Here is a 20,571-nt window from a genome sequence, read left to right on the forward strand (position 1 = left end):
CAACTACCGGCAGTATAGACGTTTTCCTGACTCTCTCCCTCTCCTACGTCTACATACAAACCCGCGTACACACTTGTATACACCTATCTGCCTCGATCTAGACCTCTTCTCTCCCTCCCTCTCTCTCTTTCCCTCTTTGTCGCCGGAGAAGACTCCACGATCGAGTACGAAATTCATTCCGCGCGACCCTCCTTCGGCTTCAAGCAAACCTCCACCTTTCCCACCGATCTTGACTACCGCCGAAGTGTTGCCGTTTGGGGCTTCCCGTCCCGTTTTGCGGAGCTCGCACTGTTTGCCAACGAATCTCGGAGGCTTTCTCTCGACTTAGCAGCGATAGAAACATTTCCGCGTCGCGAAGAACGGTTAGTCAACGATTTCGATTTTTCGGTTTCTGAAAGGTGCTATGATTTTTTTATTCAGAAACGAACATTTTTAAACTGGAATTTACATAAAAAGTTATCGCGCATTCTAAATAAATAAATTTTATAAATAGAAATAATCGCTATATAAAAATAATCTATATAATAAAATTACTTAATTCAATAAAATCAATAATTCTTAATTAAAGATATATTATAAATGTGTCATATCACCATCATTTATTTATTTCGTTATAAATATAATATTATTCAATAACGTTATCTTTCATATCTCTTTTTTACCGTTTAAATATAACAATTATTATAATAAATTGCGCTAATCTTTTTATATCTAATCCGTTTTGATTTAAATAAAGCGGGATTAGATATAGCTCTTGAAGAAATATCAGCTTTGATTTACACGAGCTAAAATATGAAGACGATACTAAAATAACCGGCGATACTAATGTCTGAAACGTTTAGCGTTACAGATTACAAAAACTGCGTTTATCGGCAAATATAGCGCATATCTAGACGCGAAATCACGATACCACTATAAAGGATCGTTTTCTCCTGTCGTTCTGTCGACTCCTCCTTCTCTTTCTCCTCTCGCACCTACGCTCTGTAATGTTCCTTTTTATGGTGCATGATTCGAAGCTGCCCCCGGGATCGATTTTGCTTCGTAGCACGGCACTTATCGTACTCCGTTACGAGGGCGCGTTGCTTTTTATGGTGGTTCATGCTAGATGTTCCGATCGGCACACGTTGGCCTCTCTTTCTCGCTCTTTCTTTGCCCCTTTTCATTTTCTATTCCTCTCATTTCCGTGGAAACAAGGTATCTGCACGGTACCGTAACAAAAATCACACATGCCCAAACGGACTTTCTTACAAATAGATTGACTAACGAAAATTAATTTGTCGATAAAATCGAGAATAGCACGAGAAATGAAGGATATTAAATTAAAACGTTATAAGCTTTTTTTACGATGCATGAAAATTTTATTATTCACCGTAAAATTAACTCAATCATTGAATTGATAAGTGAAATCGATCGCAGATGCTAAACCTGTTCGTATTAAAATGCTAATATATCTCGAATATTCCCGACATGTCCTGATTTCACTAATAACAGAAGGGGAATTATATTTATATATTACGATACTCTCGGCTATATCGATCGAGACATCGCGAGTTTCATATGCCGATCGGAGGGATATTTTAAGTTCAATTATATCGTCGCCAATCAGGTTGAATATATAATCATCGCTCGCTATTTCGGATCTCTAATCACATCTATATTTCTGAATCAACGAGAATCTTTAATAGCAATGAAAATAAACTCGAAATCATGCGAACGCTAGCTTTGAACATTAATGAAATCCGTGAAAATCCGAACATTTTTATTTATACTGCAGAATTTATAATTTTAAGTTTCATTCAATTTTAACTATTTCTTATTATTGTATTAAATATATAATTTTTGAAAGAAAATATTTATATGTTTACAAATAAATTGTGTTTTAATTAATTCCAAAAAATAAATGAGATAAACACTTATATAATACTTATAGTCTTTGTTTTCATATGCATTTGTATGTAAATATGATATGAAAAAAAAGTATCTCATTTCGAAGAAGAATTTCGTTTATTTCGCGCGTTGATTTCGTCGGCGCGCAAATGACCTGGCCACATCCTGAGAACACATCGTTGAATCTACTAAAAAAAAATGCAGATTTCATTGGATACGTGTGGCGTACGTCGTAGAATCTCATTGCGATTTCATGGTCCTCTCGGAAGGAGCAGACCGACTCGTTTCGAATGCTACAAATGTGCCGCGCGCGAACGTTCGCATTCAGGTAGCTCGAGTAGGTGGTGAAAAAAATCACGTCTGCATTTACATAAGCGCCGGTATAAACCACTCGACGGAGAAATCCCGACATAAAACCCAAACAGGATACCAGCGCGGGACAGCACATCCGTTGAATACGCAATGGCCGTATGTAGCCGGTGTACGTACACACACCCGTCTGCCCCCTTACCGAAAAATGCTTTTATTATTCACCGGTAAATTACGAACGCGACACTGTATACGTTTTATCCCGTCGTTTATGCTGACGTGGAGTTTACACGGCTCATTGACGACGACGTCTTTAAGAGAAAGAGAGAGAATCGTCCATTTCATCGACATTGAAACATATTCTTTTCTTGTCTGGATATTCTATCGATTTTATCATCATAAATTCTGGAACTTTGTCAAGCACGATCACAACTAACTGTCATATATAAAGGAATTTATGCATGTTTTATTACATGTGTACATGCATATTAACTCACGCGACGACGATTTATCAAAATTGGTTCAATACATATAAGTAAAATAAATATAAAGTATATTTAGTACGATTCTTTTATCAGCTAAAAATAAAAAAAATAATATAAAATTAAAAAGAAACAAGAAATATAAAATTAAATATAAGAAAAATAAGATAAATAATATCAAATTAAAGATAACGTGCTAAAAATAGAAAAATAATATAAAATTGAAGATAATGTACGTGACATGAATTGTACTTAAGAAATAAAGTAACAGATCGATTCTCTCTCAACGATTTACACCAACGATATTCAGAGGAGTCCGACGTGTCACAATAACGACTCAGAGTTTTTGCGAGCCCTTTTCTAAGACAAATCGCGCGAACACGCCCGTCATATCGCGATCGATATAACGCGCTACGCGGTATAAGAGTGATGTTTCCAGCGCCTGACGGGAATTTTCAAGTCCCGTGGATCATGGCAAAACGATTTTCATGTCCCTCGTGGATCTTCGATCCATCGTGCGCGGTAGAACAGGTCGGTTGCCCTTACGAGCCCGCTTTCATGGCTCTTTAGCATTTCCGGGCGTAACGTCCTTTATGCGGACGCCTTCCCCGAAAAGGGCGCAGGAGAGAAAAAAATTGACTTTTAAACCGGCAATAAAAACGAAAAATGTGAAATCTTTGATTTTAAAGGCTGTGCTGGCCCGCCCTTCGCGGGAACGACAGTTGGTCGATGCGTATAACCCTCGCAGTGGCAATCTTATTTCTTTCGATATCGCAAGCCGAGCACGTTCGGTACCTCGTCGCTATCCCGAAATCCGCGTGCAACGGTATGTATATCGTGTCGGATTACTCTAAAATCCCGGGCTTTTATATGCTGAATTTTAAAATACACTTCAGTCCTGTCTCGGATTTTTCGTTCGGCCAGAAGTGGACAGACGTCAACTTGCTAACATTTATCTGATACATATAATTGCATTTATATATATAAATAAACATCATTATTTACAAATCTAGTATTAATAAGTGAGGAGAACAGTCAGAGACTCATCAAATCATGTGTCGATACGTTTATGGAGAAGGGGAAGAAAATAAGAGCGAGAAAATTGGAGAAACTTCCAATTCTCGGTAATCACGATGTCTGCGAATCGACTGAAAATTTGCATTTAAAAGTCTTGGAAGATGCTAGAAGAAGCGGAAAAGGGGTGGCGTTTCGCTGCTTGTTTTTATTTTCTAGCAATTTCCTCGGCGGAGCAGAACGGAAAGTGACCTTAAAGGGAATTAGCACGTTTTACCGCCTCTATACCTGTCTCGCACAACTCTTAAACGAAATTTCTTCCCGTCCCTTTGCCGCTATGAATCAACGTGATAACGATTATTATCGTTTAATCTAATAATTTAAATTATTAAAAATTTTATGTAGCATTTTATAAATGCTATTATAATTTTCCAAAATTTGTTACAATATTATTTTTGTATTTTAATAACGTAGCACGATCTTAATGCGATAAAATTAATTTCTGATTGCAGATTTTGCGTGGGCGACAGATTTTATCTCTGTGATAACAAGATTCTCTGCGAATACGATTATGAAGAGAGGCTGGTTTTCGCCAATATGGCTCTGCATCCTCCACCTACCGCAACCTTGGCGCACATCAAGAGACAAGTGACCCATCTTCAGCCACCTCAGGTGAAGAGAACTTGTAATTATTTTTATCAACGAAATTTGCGCGCGGTAACTTATAGGTTCACGTAGCTTAGAATATATCTATCGATCGATAGACTTTCGTTACAAGATACCTGTACGAGGTAAAGTACAGCAGAATGCACATCTAGTGGATATCTTCTCTGGACTCTGGCCATCAGGTTTCAAACTCGCAAGGTTTCAAACTCCTCAAGGCGCAACCCCCTTAAGGCGGGTTAAAGTGGCAGGTCGCCCGTCCTGACCCTCTCGACAACAAAGGACTCCCCCGAGGCTTCAGCTATGCTTTACCATCCTGCCATCGTCTTACGAGTTAGGATATCGCGTGTCCTTATTAATTAAGCTCGCCCGTTAAGCAAGCCTCGTCGCATGCCTTAACGATTTGCTCGTTCTCCGTCGAAGACGGGAACGTGCGAAAGAATTTACTCTTCATAAAGATTGTTAGACTTTCCAGAGTTATTCCGGGAAATACGAAGCTCTGGAAAATTATCGTCTCTTTTTTTATAATTACGACTTTTTGATCAATTGCAATATATATCGCGAATAAAAAATATTTTAAAAACCTTTAATGTGCGCGTAAACGTGGAAAATATTTTCAAAAAGACTCTAACGAAAAAGTAAAAAAAAAAGCGTTGCAAAATTTAATTTAAATTTAACTCTTATTTTTTCAAAATGGTAAGAGAAATGTCATGTAATACTGAATTAAATGATTAAAGTAAAAACAGATCGTGAAATTATGATAATAAGGGACAAATGGTAAGCAAAGAAGAGATGGCAATTTTCACAGAGCAGGAACGTCCAGAATTATGAACTCATCGGCGTTAAGCTTGTTGGGATTAAGTCGTCTTGATTATCCTAAGGCAACAGCCTTGCTTCGAAACAATATCTTAAGCTCCTGCCGCACGAAGGACCACGTCCTACTCGACCCTAGGAAGCCTATCCGTTTAATCCGGGTGCCGTCTTGCAAGGATCTCGCCGTCTTCCTTGTATAATGACGTCACGTATTCTAATTGGCAATATTATTACTTGAAAATAACGGTTAGAATAATCCAGAACTGGAGATAGAAAAAACTTTACCCTCCAATTATTACGATATATCAATATTTATATTTATATTTTAAATATATTTGAAATTATAAATAAAAGCCTAAGTATATGTAATTTTTAATTATAAGCTTCTTTTAGCAAAAAATAAGCTTCTTTTAAAACGAGATAATTGAGTAGTTAATTGGGCCATTACTAAGAATATCATTTACTGCATTATTTCTGTTGTTAAAAGATCGTTAAAAGTTCGCGATAAAATAGTCATCGCAAAAGTTGGAAAACATTTTCCGGAACGTCTCGAAGAGGCGGTCTAAAACTCTGTAGATGCTTGCTACACGCTCGAATTGTACGCATGCACAGAATAACGAGGTCCCCGGCCCGATGATATCATGCTCGGTAACGTGTACTACTTATAATATGCAAATTCGCTCCCCTTAACCGCTCTTGCTGGCGAGCTGCGTGTAATTCAGGGGTTGGTAACCCTTGCGACTCTATTCCTGTGTGCCACGTAAGCGTCGCGCGCTCTTCGACGACCATTCGTGCGTGCATGCGTGCGTGCGTGCGTGCGTGTACACGTCGTTTATAATGTTTAAAAAAATATCGGCTCGCGTGAACGGGCGTGTTAGCGCGTAAATATTTTTCAGGGACATCCACACGCGCGCGTAAATCTCTCTTGGCGAGGTCGAACGGGGCGTCTCACTCGAGACTTAAAATTCGTAGTCTCTCGACACCGAACGCGATGTGTCGTTTTAATTAATATTTTTTTATTGCCCGACGAGGGAAATCAAATTTGTTTTTTCGCTGTAAATTTCTGGCATCGTCAACAATCGGGAAAAATTGGCACGTCCGCGGTGTATTCCGCGATATTGCGCGATCCAGCAGCTTTCACACGCAATATCGATTCGCTTGGAGGGTTTACGGGTTATAAATGACCGGTGTGCGAAATAACGGGATGGCAGACTAATGCCAATAATCGGCGTGGCATGCTAATGTCGTCTGCGCATCTATTACGCTAAGCCTGATGGATCCCTCTTGACATCTCGTTCCTGGAGCGTGAATGCCTTCGATCGCGGAGAGCACTCAAGATGTCTATCGTTTTGTTAGCCAGCATAAAGGTCATTTGACATTTTGCAGTTAAATGAAGTTAACACGTACATTGCTCATTGTCTCGAATCGTAAAATAATATCACACATACATCTTGTATAAAATAAATAATCGAAGTTTTAAACGATAGTAATAAGTTGTGATAAAATCAATAATGATATTTTTTGAATGTAAGAAACAATTACATAAACAGAAAACATTAGGCTCCCGTTAGATTTAACACTCTGATAAAACGCGATAAAACGGGAAGACGAAATTGAGAATATCTATAAAGAAGAGAAAGAAAGAGAGAGAGAGAAGAAGATATAAAGGGAGAAAGGAGGAAAGGCGTTAAGATTCTTAAAAACCGCAAAGAGGGTGCTCGTCCTAGAGGCAGCTGCCACCCTTGTACTCTCTTTAAGCCCGTCGGAGGCAGCGAAGTACCGTCGACGGAAGGTGAAAAAGGGGGCGGTAGTTTTTCTGATTGCCTGAGAACAGACAGCTGTCCCAATCTTTCTCAGCCCTGGGAGGATCTACCGTGCTTCTTGCGAATAATGCCGGGGATGTTGCTTACGAATAACTCGAGTATGCCTGATCCGAGGTAAATCGAGGACGGGGAGGATGAAGGAATGAAAAGAAGCGACGAGACTGGACCGCCTTTAGCCGTCAGCATCGACAATCGAGCTGTCTCGATGACGGATGATCGTTTCCGATATTATCGTTGGTCTATTGAAACTTTATCATATATTATAAGGACTATTTCAAAATTGATTATCTTGATACACAACACAACACTACACAATGAGATTTTTAATCCAATAAACACATAATTGTTTTCGTAAAAACTTTCAATAAAAAATTAATATTCTACAATATCGAAAATAAATAATTCTGGATTTAAAAAATTAAAAAGATATTATTCACATCATTAAAAGGAGCTCGATTATACATGTAAAAAAACAATAGAGTTCTATAAATAGTAACAATAGCGAAAAGACTCGTGAAGCTTTAGCTCCATTTCTCGAACAGGAATTTCGATCGAGCCGCGCAATCTCATCCTCCTTAGAGACAAGTGTAACGCGCTTAAAAATTGGCGAGAACTTTTATTTCAGTCTAATTTTCCCCTTGGGACTCGGCGAAATGATAAGGGAGAAGAGAAGGGGGATGAAAGAGGAAACATTAGCGGGGGATATAGACACGGAGTAAGAATGAGAAAGAGAAAGACAGAGAGTTTGGAACGATTATCTGAGTTTTAAAACAAACTCGAGTGTCTGCGAAGTCCTTCGCGAATCAGAGGGAGGAGGAAGGCCGAGGTGCCGGAAAGAGGTTGAAAGACGCGGTGAAGGGAAGAGGGAGTTGCGGAGGTGAGATAATATGCTAATGCCAAGACGGAAGGTACATGGGAATTTAAGAGGATCAATGCACAGTACGAGATTCGTATTCGGAGAATAAGGCATTACAACATCCTCTATATTGCTTCCAGGCGATTAGAGTCCTGAAAGTTCGTCGAATGCGAGCGACTAATTTCGGCAAAATTAAACTTTCGGTTTAACGTCATTTTTATTGAATCTGAGTGTTCAATATCCATTTGTTCAAGGATGAAACAGATGCCTTTACGGACGTATCGAATTCAGGATAAATCAAAAAGTTGAAAATTGTATACTTATATAAAAAATAAAGATGTTATTTTTCATCTCATTTCCTGTTTTATTTGCTTTTTCTTAATATAATATAAATCCTCTTATATAAATAGAATATTAATATAAATAGAATAATTCACGAAATTATTATAATATCACGAACCTGTTAGAACGGATTGTATTAGTAAAAGATTTATGATGGCAAAATATAAGAGGTATTTATGTATAATTTTCATTGTGGATATCGCGTTAATTGTACGTGATTGGTTTAAAATAGCTGTTTCGATATGAATGAAAGACTTAGGGATCGATATAACGTATGCATTAGAATATCCGAATAGAATGTGTCAGAATAGGATATGATACCATTAATAATAATTAATGTAGCGCACGGTTAATCCCTCGAAATGTAGCGTTTAGCGAAATGGACGTACATCATCGTAATGCAGTACTATACAGAGCCACAAGCGTATTCCCACACTGAACAAAGCCATTAGTCCATCATTAATCCTTCATTGTAGATACTCTATCGTTGTGCATGCGAATACGATCTGTTTAGAATTACATCAGAGAATGTCATGGAAATTATGTAAAACGAGCACATATTATATTCTCTCTCTATATATAATATTAAATATAAAATATATTAAAAAATTTTTTTAAATTTCGCTCCGGAGAAAAAAAAGATTGTCGCGAAATCTCGAAATGCCGTGATCAAAATGTTTTACGCGTAACAAACAGCTCTTGATCGATCGCCGATCGATCAGCCGATTAGATTGTCCGCTTGGTCAACGTAACACAAGTTGTGTCGTGACAGGAAGAGGAAGAGAAAAAGACAGAGAGAGAGCAGAGAAGAAGGAGAAAGACATGAGCACGTACATACGAGCCCTCGCACGCGCGTGTACACGTCGTTCTTGTTAACGAGCGCATTATTAGGTGCACTGTGCTTGGCTGAATTTCACGTAAAGCCTCCGCGCGGCCCCTTATATTGTACAACGCGCGCGTCCTGAGAAAGCTCGCATGGGAAAGCCCGGCTTGCGAGCTTATGCGAGATTATGAGTTTAGTTGGGAAACAACTCGGAGAGAGCTATGTGCTACGTGGCCGAGAGCTTACTTTTGTAACGATTATTACCAACGACTATGGACCGTCGCAAGGACTCGATCATGGTCGAGCTTGCCTTTTAACAACAAATTTTAATGTAAAATGTTAAAATGCATCAGAAAATAAAGCCAAAAAAGATGATGATCAATCATAAATTTATTTTACAAGAATTGAAATTTAAAAAATTTAAAAAAAATTGAAGAATCTATAAATATGATTGATTAATTTTTTTGACATATTTATTTGCAGAGAAGAGAAAAGAGAGTATTAATAAATCTCTTTTTTTTTCTGAGGCGAGAATCAAATCGAAAGTGGCCGCGCCCTGGGGGCTAACGACCCGCCAGTAAATTCCGTTTCCAAACGATCCCGGGGCGATTAACGACGTCTTTCTCTAATTCTCATCTCGTGCCGAAGGTCGGACCACGAGCGTGGGTGGCGCTAATTTTTGCGCGTAAGAAAAGCTGCACCGCGCGCGTAGAAGCGGAACGCGCGCACCTGGCCGTTTCCCATCCGCGGGAGATCAACGGACAAATGACACGCGATTCTCCCTGGCAAACCCCTCGCGCGTTGGCGATGCTCCGCATTTACCGTCAGTTACAAACTACCCGACCCCGCTTTACTACCCTCGCGCCGAGTCACGATTAATGTCTTATTCGCGCGAGCGAGATCCTCTTGAGAGGTAGGAAAAACCGGGAGATTTTCCGCGACAGATGAGAAGAGAAAATGAACGCGAAAAAAGGCTACTCGCGACTATCATATGCAACACAAAAACTCATCTTTCCATTAATAGACTGGCGCAAGATATTAATTATGTTATTATAAAATTATCTTTCAAACAATTACAAAATTTCTAATAGTTATAAACAATCGAATAAAAAAAATGTTTGACTTTGGTGTAAACATAATCGTATAACATTCTATCTATACATATCGAATATCACAAAACGCGCGCTATTTGATTACGATGCCGGCAGTAAATCCACAACACGGTAATTCCTCCTCTGGCAATTGTAGATAAAACTTGAATAAGTCATAGACTTAATTTAACCCATAGTAGCGTTCAACGGCGGTCTGGAGCCTTCCACGGAGATTTCTTAATTACAAGCGAGACTCTCTGAGACAAGAGGGTACAAAGATGGAAAGAGAAAGGAAGACTTGGGATATATATGTATTCCAAAAACGTAAAATGAGAAAGAGAGACAGAGAGAAAGACAAAAGTCTTGCTGGGGAAAAGGGTTCTCACGGCGACGAGATTTAAGGATCCTTCCTAAGGAAAAAAAGTCGCCCTCGTCGCGAAGGCAGATGATAAAGCATTTCTCTAGCAGCGCTTTGTCATTTTTATCGTAATTATTTACGAGTTAATTACTCCGCAACCGCACCCTGCTGGCTACACTTTTTTTACGTTAGAATGAGAAAAATGCTTTATTAAGACACCAAACGAGATAACACCTTTCACAGCGATCCCGTGACAGATCTGCGCTTTCATTCTTATTTTCCCATTGCATACAGCGAGAAACAAAAGCGAAATAAAATGAGGAAAAGCAAAATGGATAATTTATTCAATTTAATTTTATAATAAATTATGTTGCAATTTATTCTTGCATTCTTTGAAAACAAAAAACATATTGTAATTAAAATCGATTCGTTCGTCGCGTCGCAACGAAAGTATTCCAAGACGTTCCAAGGCGCGGGATAATTGCCGAAAATGGAGGCTTAATTCAGCGCCGTGCGAAAGTTAGTATGATCAACTTACGGGCCGAAATCGTGACGAGGGAGGATCTCGTCACGAGGGGCTGAGCCGCACGGTCTGCCGAATTTTAAGCCTGTATAATTTAACACCTTTACTGCAGAAACTAAGAGAAACTGAAGGGAAAGACGCGGAGGAGAGGCGGAAGGAGAGCCACGCGTGTTCGCGAGAAAGCATGAGACGACGACGGTTGTAAAAGACGAAGAGAAAGCAGGATCGACCGGATAAGACGAAGGAGGGATGAACGGAGGGAGATAGGGAGGAAGGGATATAAAGTTGGAAGTTTTCAACAGCGTTTACCTAGCCTAGTACAGCCTCCGCCTCTCCCACGAGTTCTCTACCATCAGCGCATAAATATGGCCACGAGAGAGATAGAGATAGATAAAGAATCGGTCGGCAAGAACAAGAAAGAGGGATCCACTAAAGTTGAGTCATCCCGTTCTTCCTTTTTATCCGGCCACTGAGATACAAGTTCATTCCTTCGGTCTTTTGTTTTTGAAGCAAAGTCTTAGATAATACATTAGAAAGGATGATGAGAGGAGAGAGAAAGAAAAGGAGGAAGAAAGAGAGAGATATGCGAATTCGTTAGCGTTGTCAACCCTTTAAGAGCAGAAGTTCGCGTCGGATTTTACGTACCCGCGTCATGAATAATTGTTGAAATCGAATTACGAAGCAAATCGATCGACTGCTTTTATTCCTGAATTCCGTAAATTGCTCTTTAACCGGATTAAATTCTTCAGAATTACAGATTCGCATCTCCTAATACGTCTTTTGATATGTATTTAAAGATTTAATAAATGAATTTCGGAAATAAATTAAATGTAATTTTTATGCAACCAATATTTTTTACTCGATTAAATGCAATTCGCAAAGAAATCGATAGAATCGATAAAGGTTACCTCTAAAAGAGATTAAATATATTTTATACACGAATGTTATATAGCCATTAAAATCAATTTCAATAAATATGAAATGTTACGTGTTTTCTTTATAGACACGTGTCGGTATCAGTGACGTGATTAAATTACGGTTAAATTAATAATTAAAAATACATTTATATTCCTACTAATATATATTAATATTTCTAACAATTAATTCCCTTTCTTCTCCAGAAAGAGTAAGTATACGTAGAGTGTTACTAAGAAATGTTTATCTTTGTTTAACGCGATTGCGTATTGTAATTGCTTCTCTCAAATATATCTATAATGTCTTCCTTAAATAAGAAACTTTCATACTTTTTATTTTAATTAATTCTTTTTCGCGAAAATTATTGTTTAAACTAAATTGAAAAAGAAAATTAACCACGTGTCTTTTTTCATTGTACAAACTAATAACAAAATAGTAGCATATCATTTGCAGTATATTATTTAACGACAACCATGGTTAATTAAAATTTCTTTCTCAATCTATGTTACAGCTAGAGTTATAATCTAGACAAGGACAAACGAGTCACACTAACCAGAATTTGTTAACTAAGGCGGTCAGTGCGAATCACTGGTACGGTATATCACTCGCATTGGTATAAATCACACAGTGTTGCAATTACCTATCGAGAAGACTTTAAAAGAGAAAAAACCGTGCATATGTAAGATTGATAGAAAAATACGAAATATACGCTGCTTTTCGATATCACGGCTCGATATTGCTCGATGGCACTTTATAAAGGACGTGCGTGCATTCGGTCGCATAAATTTTCCGCTAAGTCGAGATCGTTTGATAAGGACCGAATTGAATGAGAAAACCGATCCGTACACATCCGAATGTCGTATATCGATGGTGTATAATCCTCACGCGTCTTCTTTTATCTTGCAGAATGTAACCGCGGGTGGCCCTCAACGACAGGCAAACGGGGAAGCGGCCCATAACCACAACGGATATCCAGCGCCAGCCAGCTCGAGCGCCCATAACGTCCTGAACCCCATGAATAATTTAAACGGTATCAATGCGCAAGCATCGTACGATGCCAAATGACAAACGAAGTAAGCACCGATATATCGATTGAGCCGCGCGACGGGAGAGGGAACGACTCGTGGAATCTCGCGTCATTCTCATTGTCTTCGTGGTTTACCATGCCGATCGTCCAAACCCGTAATTTTAGCATATGACTCGGCAAATTGCGAGTAATCGAATATCCCTCAACCATCGAAAAATAATAAGATCGTTAAATTATCGACATCAAACAATGGTGGGGGAGGGAAAAGTGTTACCGCGCACAGATATATATTATATATTCGCATTATATTATATTTCGCTTTTCGTCGCGATTGAAAATCAACTAGACGAAGTTCAATTTTCATGTAAATAAAGAATTAAAAATATATATAATAGTGTCTCTGCGAAACAACGCGAATAAGCGGCGTAGGAATGTAAAACTATAAAAAAATATAAAATTAATAACATAAGGATATATCGCGACGTTCTGTTAAAAAAGGAATAGGGACATAAAATTTCTTAAAAACTGACAAAATTGTGGAGCAACTATATCTCCTATGTCATCTTCTACATCATTTAACAAATGCTTATTTTCCGGACGAATTATTATTCCATCTTCGAATAAATTCTCCAATACAAGACAGAACGTGAGGGAAGAATATATAAATCCGGAATATGTGTCTTTCGTTCTCTCACTTAATTAGATTTATATATTTGAGATGTCGAATGGATTCGTCTTCCCTACGCTCGACTGGTTAGACGATAAATAAATAGATAAATAAATAGATAAGTAGACAGTAGATAGGTAACGAATGTTTTGGCCAATTATGGCAAATTATTGGTGCTCTTTAGATTATAATTGATCGAGTGTCTGCGCGATCCAGTAAACAAATAAAAATAAATACTAAGAAAAAAAAAACAAAAAAAATATAAAACCTGCATGAAAATTTATGCACTAGAAAAATATACCGCGACTTCTTCCGGATTTATTTGATTTCATAAAATCCTTGTACCGACATCTATCCACTTCCGGCCGATCTTTTAAAGATCTTTAACAGCAATCGAGTCATACGAGAAGCCCGAAATTTGAGACGGTAATAAAGTTTAGTGTCTAACGTTTAATGTGCTCGCCTCGCCGAGGGCGGCATCTCGGTGAGATGGTACGCAGGATGACCCTTGATAGGTCCTATCGAACGAAGGCGAGCATCGGGAATCGGCAGATCGAATCGGCGGGCTTCGAGAGAGAAGCAGTGCAAGTAGCAACGGCAACTACTCGCCACCCCATGGGACTCATACGTTAAGGGTGACTTAAGCATTGTTTCAACTTCGAATCTCCCGGCAGAGGCCCAGATTGATGTCGCGAACTTTTCCGTTGCCTTATTTGCGAGTCAGATAACGAGGCTGAGTTATGTCAAAAGTTCTCTCTCTTTCTCTCTCTCCGGCCCGGCCCATGCTGATCGTATCGGATCACGAAGAATACCCGTAGTCGGGAAGAATGTTTTATTTCTTCCCTTAGCTCTTCGGGGATTCATCGTCGATGCCAAAAGTACCTATGTCGAGCGATAATAGGCTAACAGCTGCTTCGGAAAACTGCCGATTCCTTCGGAGGTGCTACCTTCATGGTTTCTCCCCGGTCGCAATAACGAGGTAATGAGAAAAATCTTCTTACAATTAGCGAAGGGAGGCAATAATTAAATTGTTGATCATCCGTGGCAAAAGAGAGTTTAAGGAATAGATGTTAGAACCGTATTTCGCGAAACTAATTGAAATTGACTGTGAATCTATTGTTAATAAATTACGTTAATATTATATTAATAAATTACGTAAATATTTTCTTATACGCTTCTGTTATTATAATTTTATGCAAATTAAGTATGAATATATTAGCTCGCGTCAATGTTTCTTATACATGATACTTTCTTATACTTTCGTAATATTTTATTATACCAAATATATGCAGCATGTGTATGTATATAAATGATGATAGCAATTTTGAATTATATGGTAAATAACATCATATGCATAATTAATAACGAGTGCCAATTATTAGCGCACTTTTTTCTCGACTTTTCGCGAGTAAAAGCATCGTATAAGCATACAGTTCAATCTATCCAACCACATTGAATCATTTTGATTTGACTCGCAACTTGTATTTTCATACTAAAACATAACAGTAACCTTATTGTTGCATTCATCGAACGCATTAAAGTCGCCTAAGGAATGCGATTTCACTCAACATTAAAATATATTTCAACAATTGTAATGATTAATTCTCTCGCAAAATATATGATAATTCCAGCATAGTTCCTAAACGCGAAACTTCGTTTTCGACGAAACTACTGCGATCACCAAACAAATATTTATACCGTACTTATGCGACTATCAAATGAATGTTTAACAGGACACAGACAGTGCGAATAGTACCGAAAGTACATTTTTGTACATTGTATTCTACGGTATCGCTTTCTAAATCCCCGTATAAATCATGGGCAACATTATATATATATCTCTACTATTGATTATGTGCGCTTGGATCACGACGTACGAAAGAACCGAGATATTAATTAATTAAGAAAGTGTGTATGCGTTTACTAGTATAGATACGTTTTATATTATAATTCTATCATAGAAGTATTAATAAATTTGTTTCGATGTTATGCAACAGTGGTAATTGTGAATCGTATGTCGTTATTTCTCTTAAATTGAATCAGCGAAAATATCACTGATTAAAACAGTAATATAAAATTACAGCGAAAAGTATTCTTCATATACTTCACTGATTATGGCAATAAGATTTCGTTGAAAAATCAGCAATAATCGTATTTGCAAGCTGTAGTTTTAAAAGTTTTTACTATTTATCATAAATGAATATATTTTTGAAAAGCTTTCATCCACATATTTGAAATGAAATACATAACTAGTATTCAAATTCAAAATTATATCCATACAATATTACATTTTTTCACTTTTAAAATGTGATAAACTCATAAACGAGACTCGATCAAATTCATATTTCTTTAATAAAATATATCGCTATAAATTTATCTCATAATACATAATATATAAGACGCGTTTTTTATATAAAATATTCTCAGTAAAATATACTAATAATAACTACTATTATGAACTGATTTTTCAAATAAGGTTTTATTAGAAATTTGCTTATAATGAAAACAGTTAGTGATTATTTATTGCTTATCAGTGACAACATACATTGATTCCATTTAAGAGAACGAGAAAAAAAGAACCGTCATCATTCTGTTTGCTTTTTTCTTAAAGGTTTATGTTTATGCTTCTATCGAGCTCGCGATATTGATTCGCGACGTTGCGACGCGAAAATCAACACGCGGAATGATTTTCGCCGCCGACGTGATCTCCCTTTGCATCTTCCGTTCGTATTTCCCTTGAATTATTTAAGGGCGTTACGTGATTGGCCGACAAATCCGGTTCGCCTCAATAATTTACCAATCATACGCGGTCCTTTGTGTTTTATACGCCGCGTTTCGAATAAATCGCATTGTGTATTCAGGAGAGCGGCATCCAACTCTATTCTCTGGTGCGAACCCTCTCCGCGTATCCGGCGATGGAAAAAGGCGAGGTGAAGAAACGGAAGAGGAAACTCGCGAAAGGGGCGATCGCGCACGATTTGCACGAATTGACTCGAAATTCGGCTGAACATCGCGAATTTATGACGAGACTGCGAAGGAACGCAGTGTCTTTCCTCGTCCTCCGTAAACTTCCCGGAATCGCAAAGTATAATATATCGCAATATTCTTAACACGAATATTAAATCAATACTTAACGACTTAGCAATGTAATAATATTTCGTATGGGCACTCGATATTTATAAGTGTCATCAAAATATTTGAGAAAAAAGAACTTTTAAATACCTCTATAAGTTGAAGCGGCCTGGTGCTTTTTAAAAGACAGAGCAGTGTATTCTGAATGGATTCCACCTGAAGAGTGCACATTCCGAAGTCGCAACACGATAGTTGATAACAAGTAACTGATGTATACACTCGCACATCCACTGAATGTAATAATTTACACAGTTTTAAAATAGACACTATTAGACACATCGCGAAAAACATTCACTTTCTTTTACGCGCGATAATCGACTGATGATCGTCGTATCATTGACTCGCCGTACGCCGTGCGCCTGGAGGTGGGGGGAGGCCGTATTGTTTTGTTTATATTCGCGCCGCTTGCTCGCGCGTCATACCATTGGAATGTCTGCTACGTCACCTGCTACGTCACGATCGAGGTCAATCGCTTTCACTTTCACAACTCTTCGAAATTCTGTGACGTACGCATCGTACTACGAAGCGGTGTTACTTGAAAATTATATACGTATAATACGCTTGTGATATTTCTTGTGAAATCGACGTATCTCGATGGGGATTCGGCGAAACGACCGTCGCTGGATAAGGGAAGGTGATTTAACGTCGCAGGCGAAACTACTTATCTATAATCCAATGAGCGGGTAAGTAAATGAAGCGGGAAACGAGAGAGACGGTCGAGCATTCGATGCAAATTGGCAATTTTTTCTCGTACGGCTCGCGGTAATCATTGGCAATTAGAGCACTGAGGCCCCCGATAAATGTTATTTACGATCACGATTATCCGGGGCACGCCTAGCCGCCAGAAGGTTCGCCTAACTACTACTTCCCGACCGTCTAATTGACTGACGATTACTTCTGTTTGTACAAAATGCAGCACTTTAGCGCTAGCAAACGCGAGTCCCTTTCTGCTCGATTGCCATTTTCTCCTTGTCTCACCGAATACGTACATTGCTATAAATAGAATATAATTATCTATGATAATTATAGAAAGAATACTTAAGCTCACTTCAGATGATTTATAATTTTAGAATTCGGGACATTTAATTTATAATTTTATACATCATATAATAAATACTGAAAAAATTTTATACAAAATATATAATTATAAATATAAATATTCTGGTATATTTACACGAATATACATATACAGTACATATTAATTATAAGTAGAATTTTGTCACGAATTATCATCTAATAATTAAATTAATTATTCTTTCTATAATTGTGTATGTAATGTATTACGTTTTTGTAAATATATTATCAAGACTTAGGTCAAAAAATTAGTCAATCTAATTATACAGTATCAAAGTTTAGCTTCAATCAATATACAAAGACGTAATGACTTCGGGAATAAAACGGGCAATACCTTCATTTTTCTTATTTATAGCAAGATCAAATTTTAAATATGAAAAAAGCTTATATTTCTTAAAATAATTATTTTCATTACTTATATTTCTTTTACGTGATGTATAGTAAAATATTTAAACTAGTCTGTGCCAATTATCTTAAATATAATATTGATATAGTTTCGAAAAAAATTGCTCTGAAAGCAACCATGAATAGCAAATAACAAGTCCGAGATTTTAAAAAGCAGACAAATAGAGAATCGTGATTATATATATCGGTATCTATTTACTCGTCGAATCGTTCTCTTTTCTCGTTATTTGTTATTTCCGTTCAAACTATCTCCCATGTTTAATCGCCGGCAAATTACCCCCTCCTCGTCGGATCGCAAAACTCCCCCGCAGCTACGAGAAACTTGAGAGGCGAGTGTTATTATCTGCCAACAATTTATCCAGGCGCGCCCTTTCTTCGTCGCGAGAATAAGAGAAAAAAAAGGGACGCGGGTGTGTAACGTCGCGACGGGTTTGCGTAAATCACGCAAATCACGTATCGCACGGAGGAACCCGGGGAGGAGGAAGGGGGCGAGAGAATCGCGGCTCTTTTCCGCGGTCTCTGAAACAATATTATTACTAAAAGCCGCCGCTCGTCCTCGACTGCTTCGCGCGCGCGGCAGCGAGTACGCGCGAAGAGAAACGGCGGTCTGGAGGAGTGATTAATTAAAAGAGCAAAAACTGTTTTCATAAAATTCATTTGCGGAAATATGCGCCAACTGAAATAATATCCGGCTGCCGATGGGAACCGCGTGTCCCGTTCCGGCATCGTGTAGCCGCTACATTTCGTCTCGTCTCGTCTCGTCTCGCCGCGTCGCCGCGTCTCGTCGCGTTCGAGAATAAAAAAGTGAAGCGAATAAAAATGAAGGCTGGGCGCGCTATGCGAAAGTTTTCGCATTTTTTGTGCCCGCCATCGCCGAAGCATAACAGCCGTGTGTGTAAACGGGATTCGTGCGGCCGCTTGAGCTTCAAGTCGAGCGCGTTAATATTAAAGTCTGCTCCGAAATCGATTGCGTACTCCTGAGAATAAAGAATTGCCTCATTCACTTCATCAATTTTTCATTTATTTTACATTTCATTGGACAATTCCTAAAAGACATATCAAGACAAGAATGTTTTTTTTAAATAGCAAGATTAGATAAGATTAAGGGAGATTAAATTTTGTATTAATATTTTGCAGACAAGTGTCTCTATCAGATATATATCGATTAAGGGAGATTAAATTTTGTATTAATATTTTGCAGACAAGTGTCTCTAATCAGATATATAACTTTTCTATTAATATCCACAATTTTAATAACAATGACATAAAATTCGTAATGACATAAAAATCGTAACTTTTCTATTAATATCCACAATTTTAATAACAATGACATAAAATTTTTAAATTATATGATAACGTTTTAATATTACTTATAATATTATTTATCTATAATAATTATAGATATTATCTTTACTGTGTTGATTGATGCAGATTAAATAAAATGAAAAAAAATTATTAAAAAATAAATAGCAAAAAAATTTTTTAAAGTATGAACAAATTATAAATATTACTTAGTACATTAAAAAATAGATTAATTTTCATAGCATTAATATAAATGACAAGATCGTACATTGTGTGTGATGAAAAGAAATATTAACAAAATTTTCTCTCTTATACTACTTTACTCTCTACGTAACTCTCTTCCATAGATATTAGGTCATAGATATCTATTCGTAACCACACAGTATTGCACTTGTGATTTCGCATGTGATCTGTAACATGTATTGTTGGCTCCGTTCCCGCGTAACAAAGCACAGATACGCTTCAGCGCAAACTTCCGAACACGTGTATATTTTCGCAACACGGTCATTCATCTAACTCTAACTGAGTGAATGAAAAATGTATAGTTTGGAACGCACTGCGCGAGTCTATAGAAGCTGTGAATGAAAAGTCTACGCTTAAAGTGTCAATAACTGCAATCCTATGTGCCACATCCGTCTGCGTTAAAATAACCACCTATCCGTCGAGAGAACCTCGCAAAGTAAACCATTCCGATTCGCGAATAGAAACATTAAATATCTAAAAATATCGATACTCTAATAATACAAATACGCGGTAAAATAATTATACAAGTCAATTAAAATATAAATTTCGCATTCTTGTCCTTATTTTAAAAAAATGATATCTAATTTTTTTATTTTTTTCTTCATAAAGATACGGAAAAGATTAATTATTGTATCGAGATATAGTTTTGATATTCGATCGATAAATACTTGCTCGACTTGTCCGCGCTCACAACCGTTCCTCTCATCGCCATTCACTCGTAAAAATCTTTCCGCCTTTCTCAGAGAATCCTGGAATTCTTTCCTTTCTCGCTTTCCGTATCCCTCGCTCGCGCTCGCCTCTCGGCCCATCATTTCGCAACGG

The 20,571-nt window shown here is 37.7% G+C and overlaps 1 protein-coding gene and 1 long non-coding RNA gene across 3 annotated transcripts in view; one reads left to right on the top strand and one right to left on the bottom strand.

Moving 5' to 3' along the window:
• The window catches only part of LOC105256060 (LIM domain only protein 3), a 79,985-nt gene extending 64,408 nt beyond the window's left edge, over nt 1–15,577 (top strand). For both annotated transcript variants that reach the window (XM_011265702.3, XM_025413433.1), the window contains exons 5-6: nt 4,205–4,364; nt 12,806–15,577. In XM_011265702.3, the coding sequence (XP_011264004.1) occupies nt 4,205–4,364; nt 12,806–12,964 (319 nt within the window). In that variant the 3' untranslated portion in view covers nt 12,965–15,577. The remainder of the gene's footprint in view (nt 1–4,204; nt 4,365–12,805) is intronic.
• LOC109610357 overlaps nt 1–17,090 on the bottom strand; it is a 180,648-nt gene extending 163,558 nt beyond the window's left edge. The window contains exon 1 of the long non-coding RNA XR_002192770.2: nt 16,816–17,090. This is a non-coding gene — a long non-coding RNA (uncharacterized LOC109610357). The remainder of the gene's footprint in view (nt 1–16,815) is intronic.
• Between the last annotated feature and the right edge of the window lie 3,481 nt (nt 17,091–20,571).

Source organism: Camponotus floridanus, unplaced genomic scaffold (genome assembly GCF_003227725.1).
Source record: "Camponotus floridanus strain SB8 unplaced genomic scaffold, Cflo_v7.5 scaffold66, whole genome shotgun sequence".
Lineage (NCBI taxonomy): Eukaryota > Metazoa > Arthropoda > Insecta > Hymenoptera > Formicidae > Camponotus > Camponotus floridanus.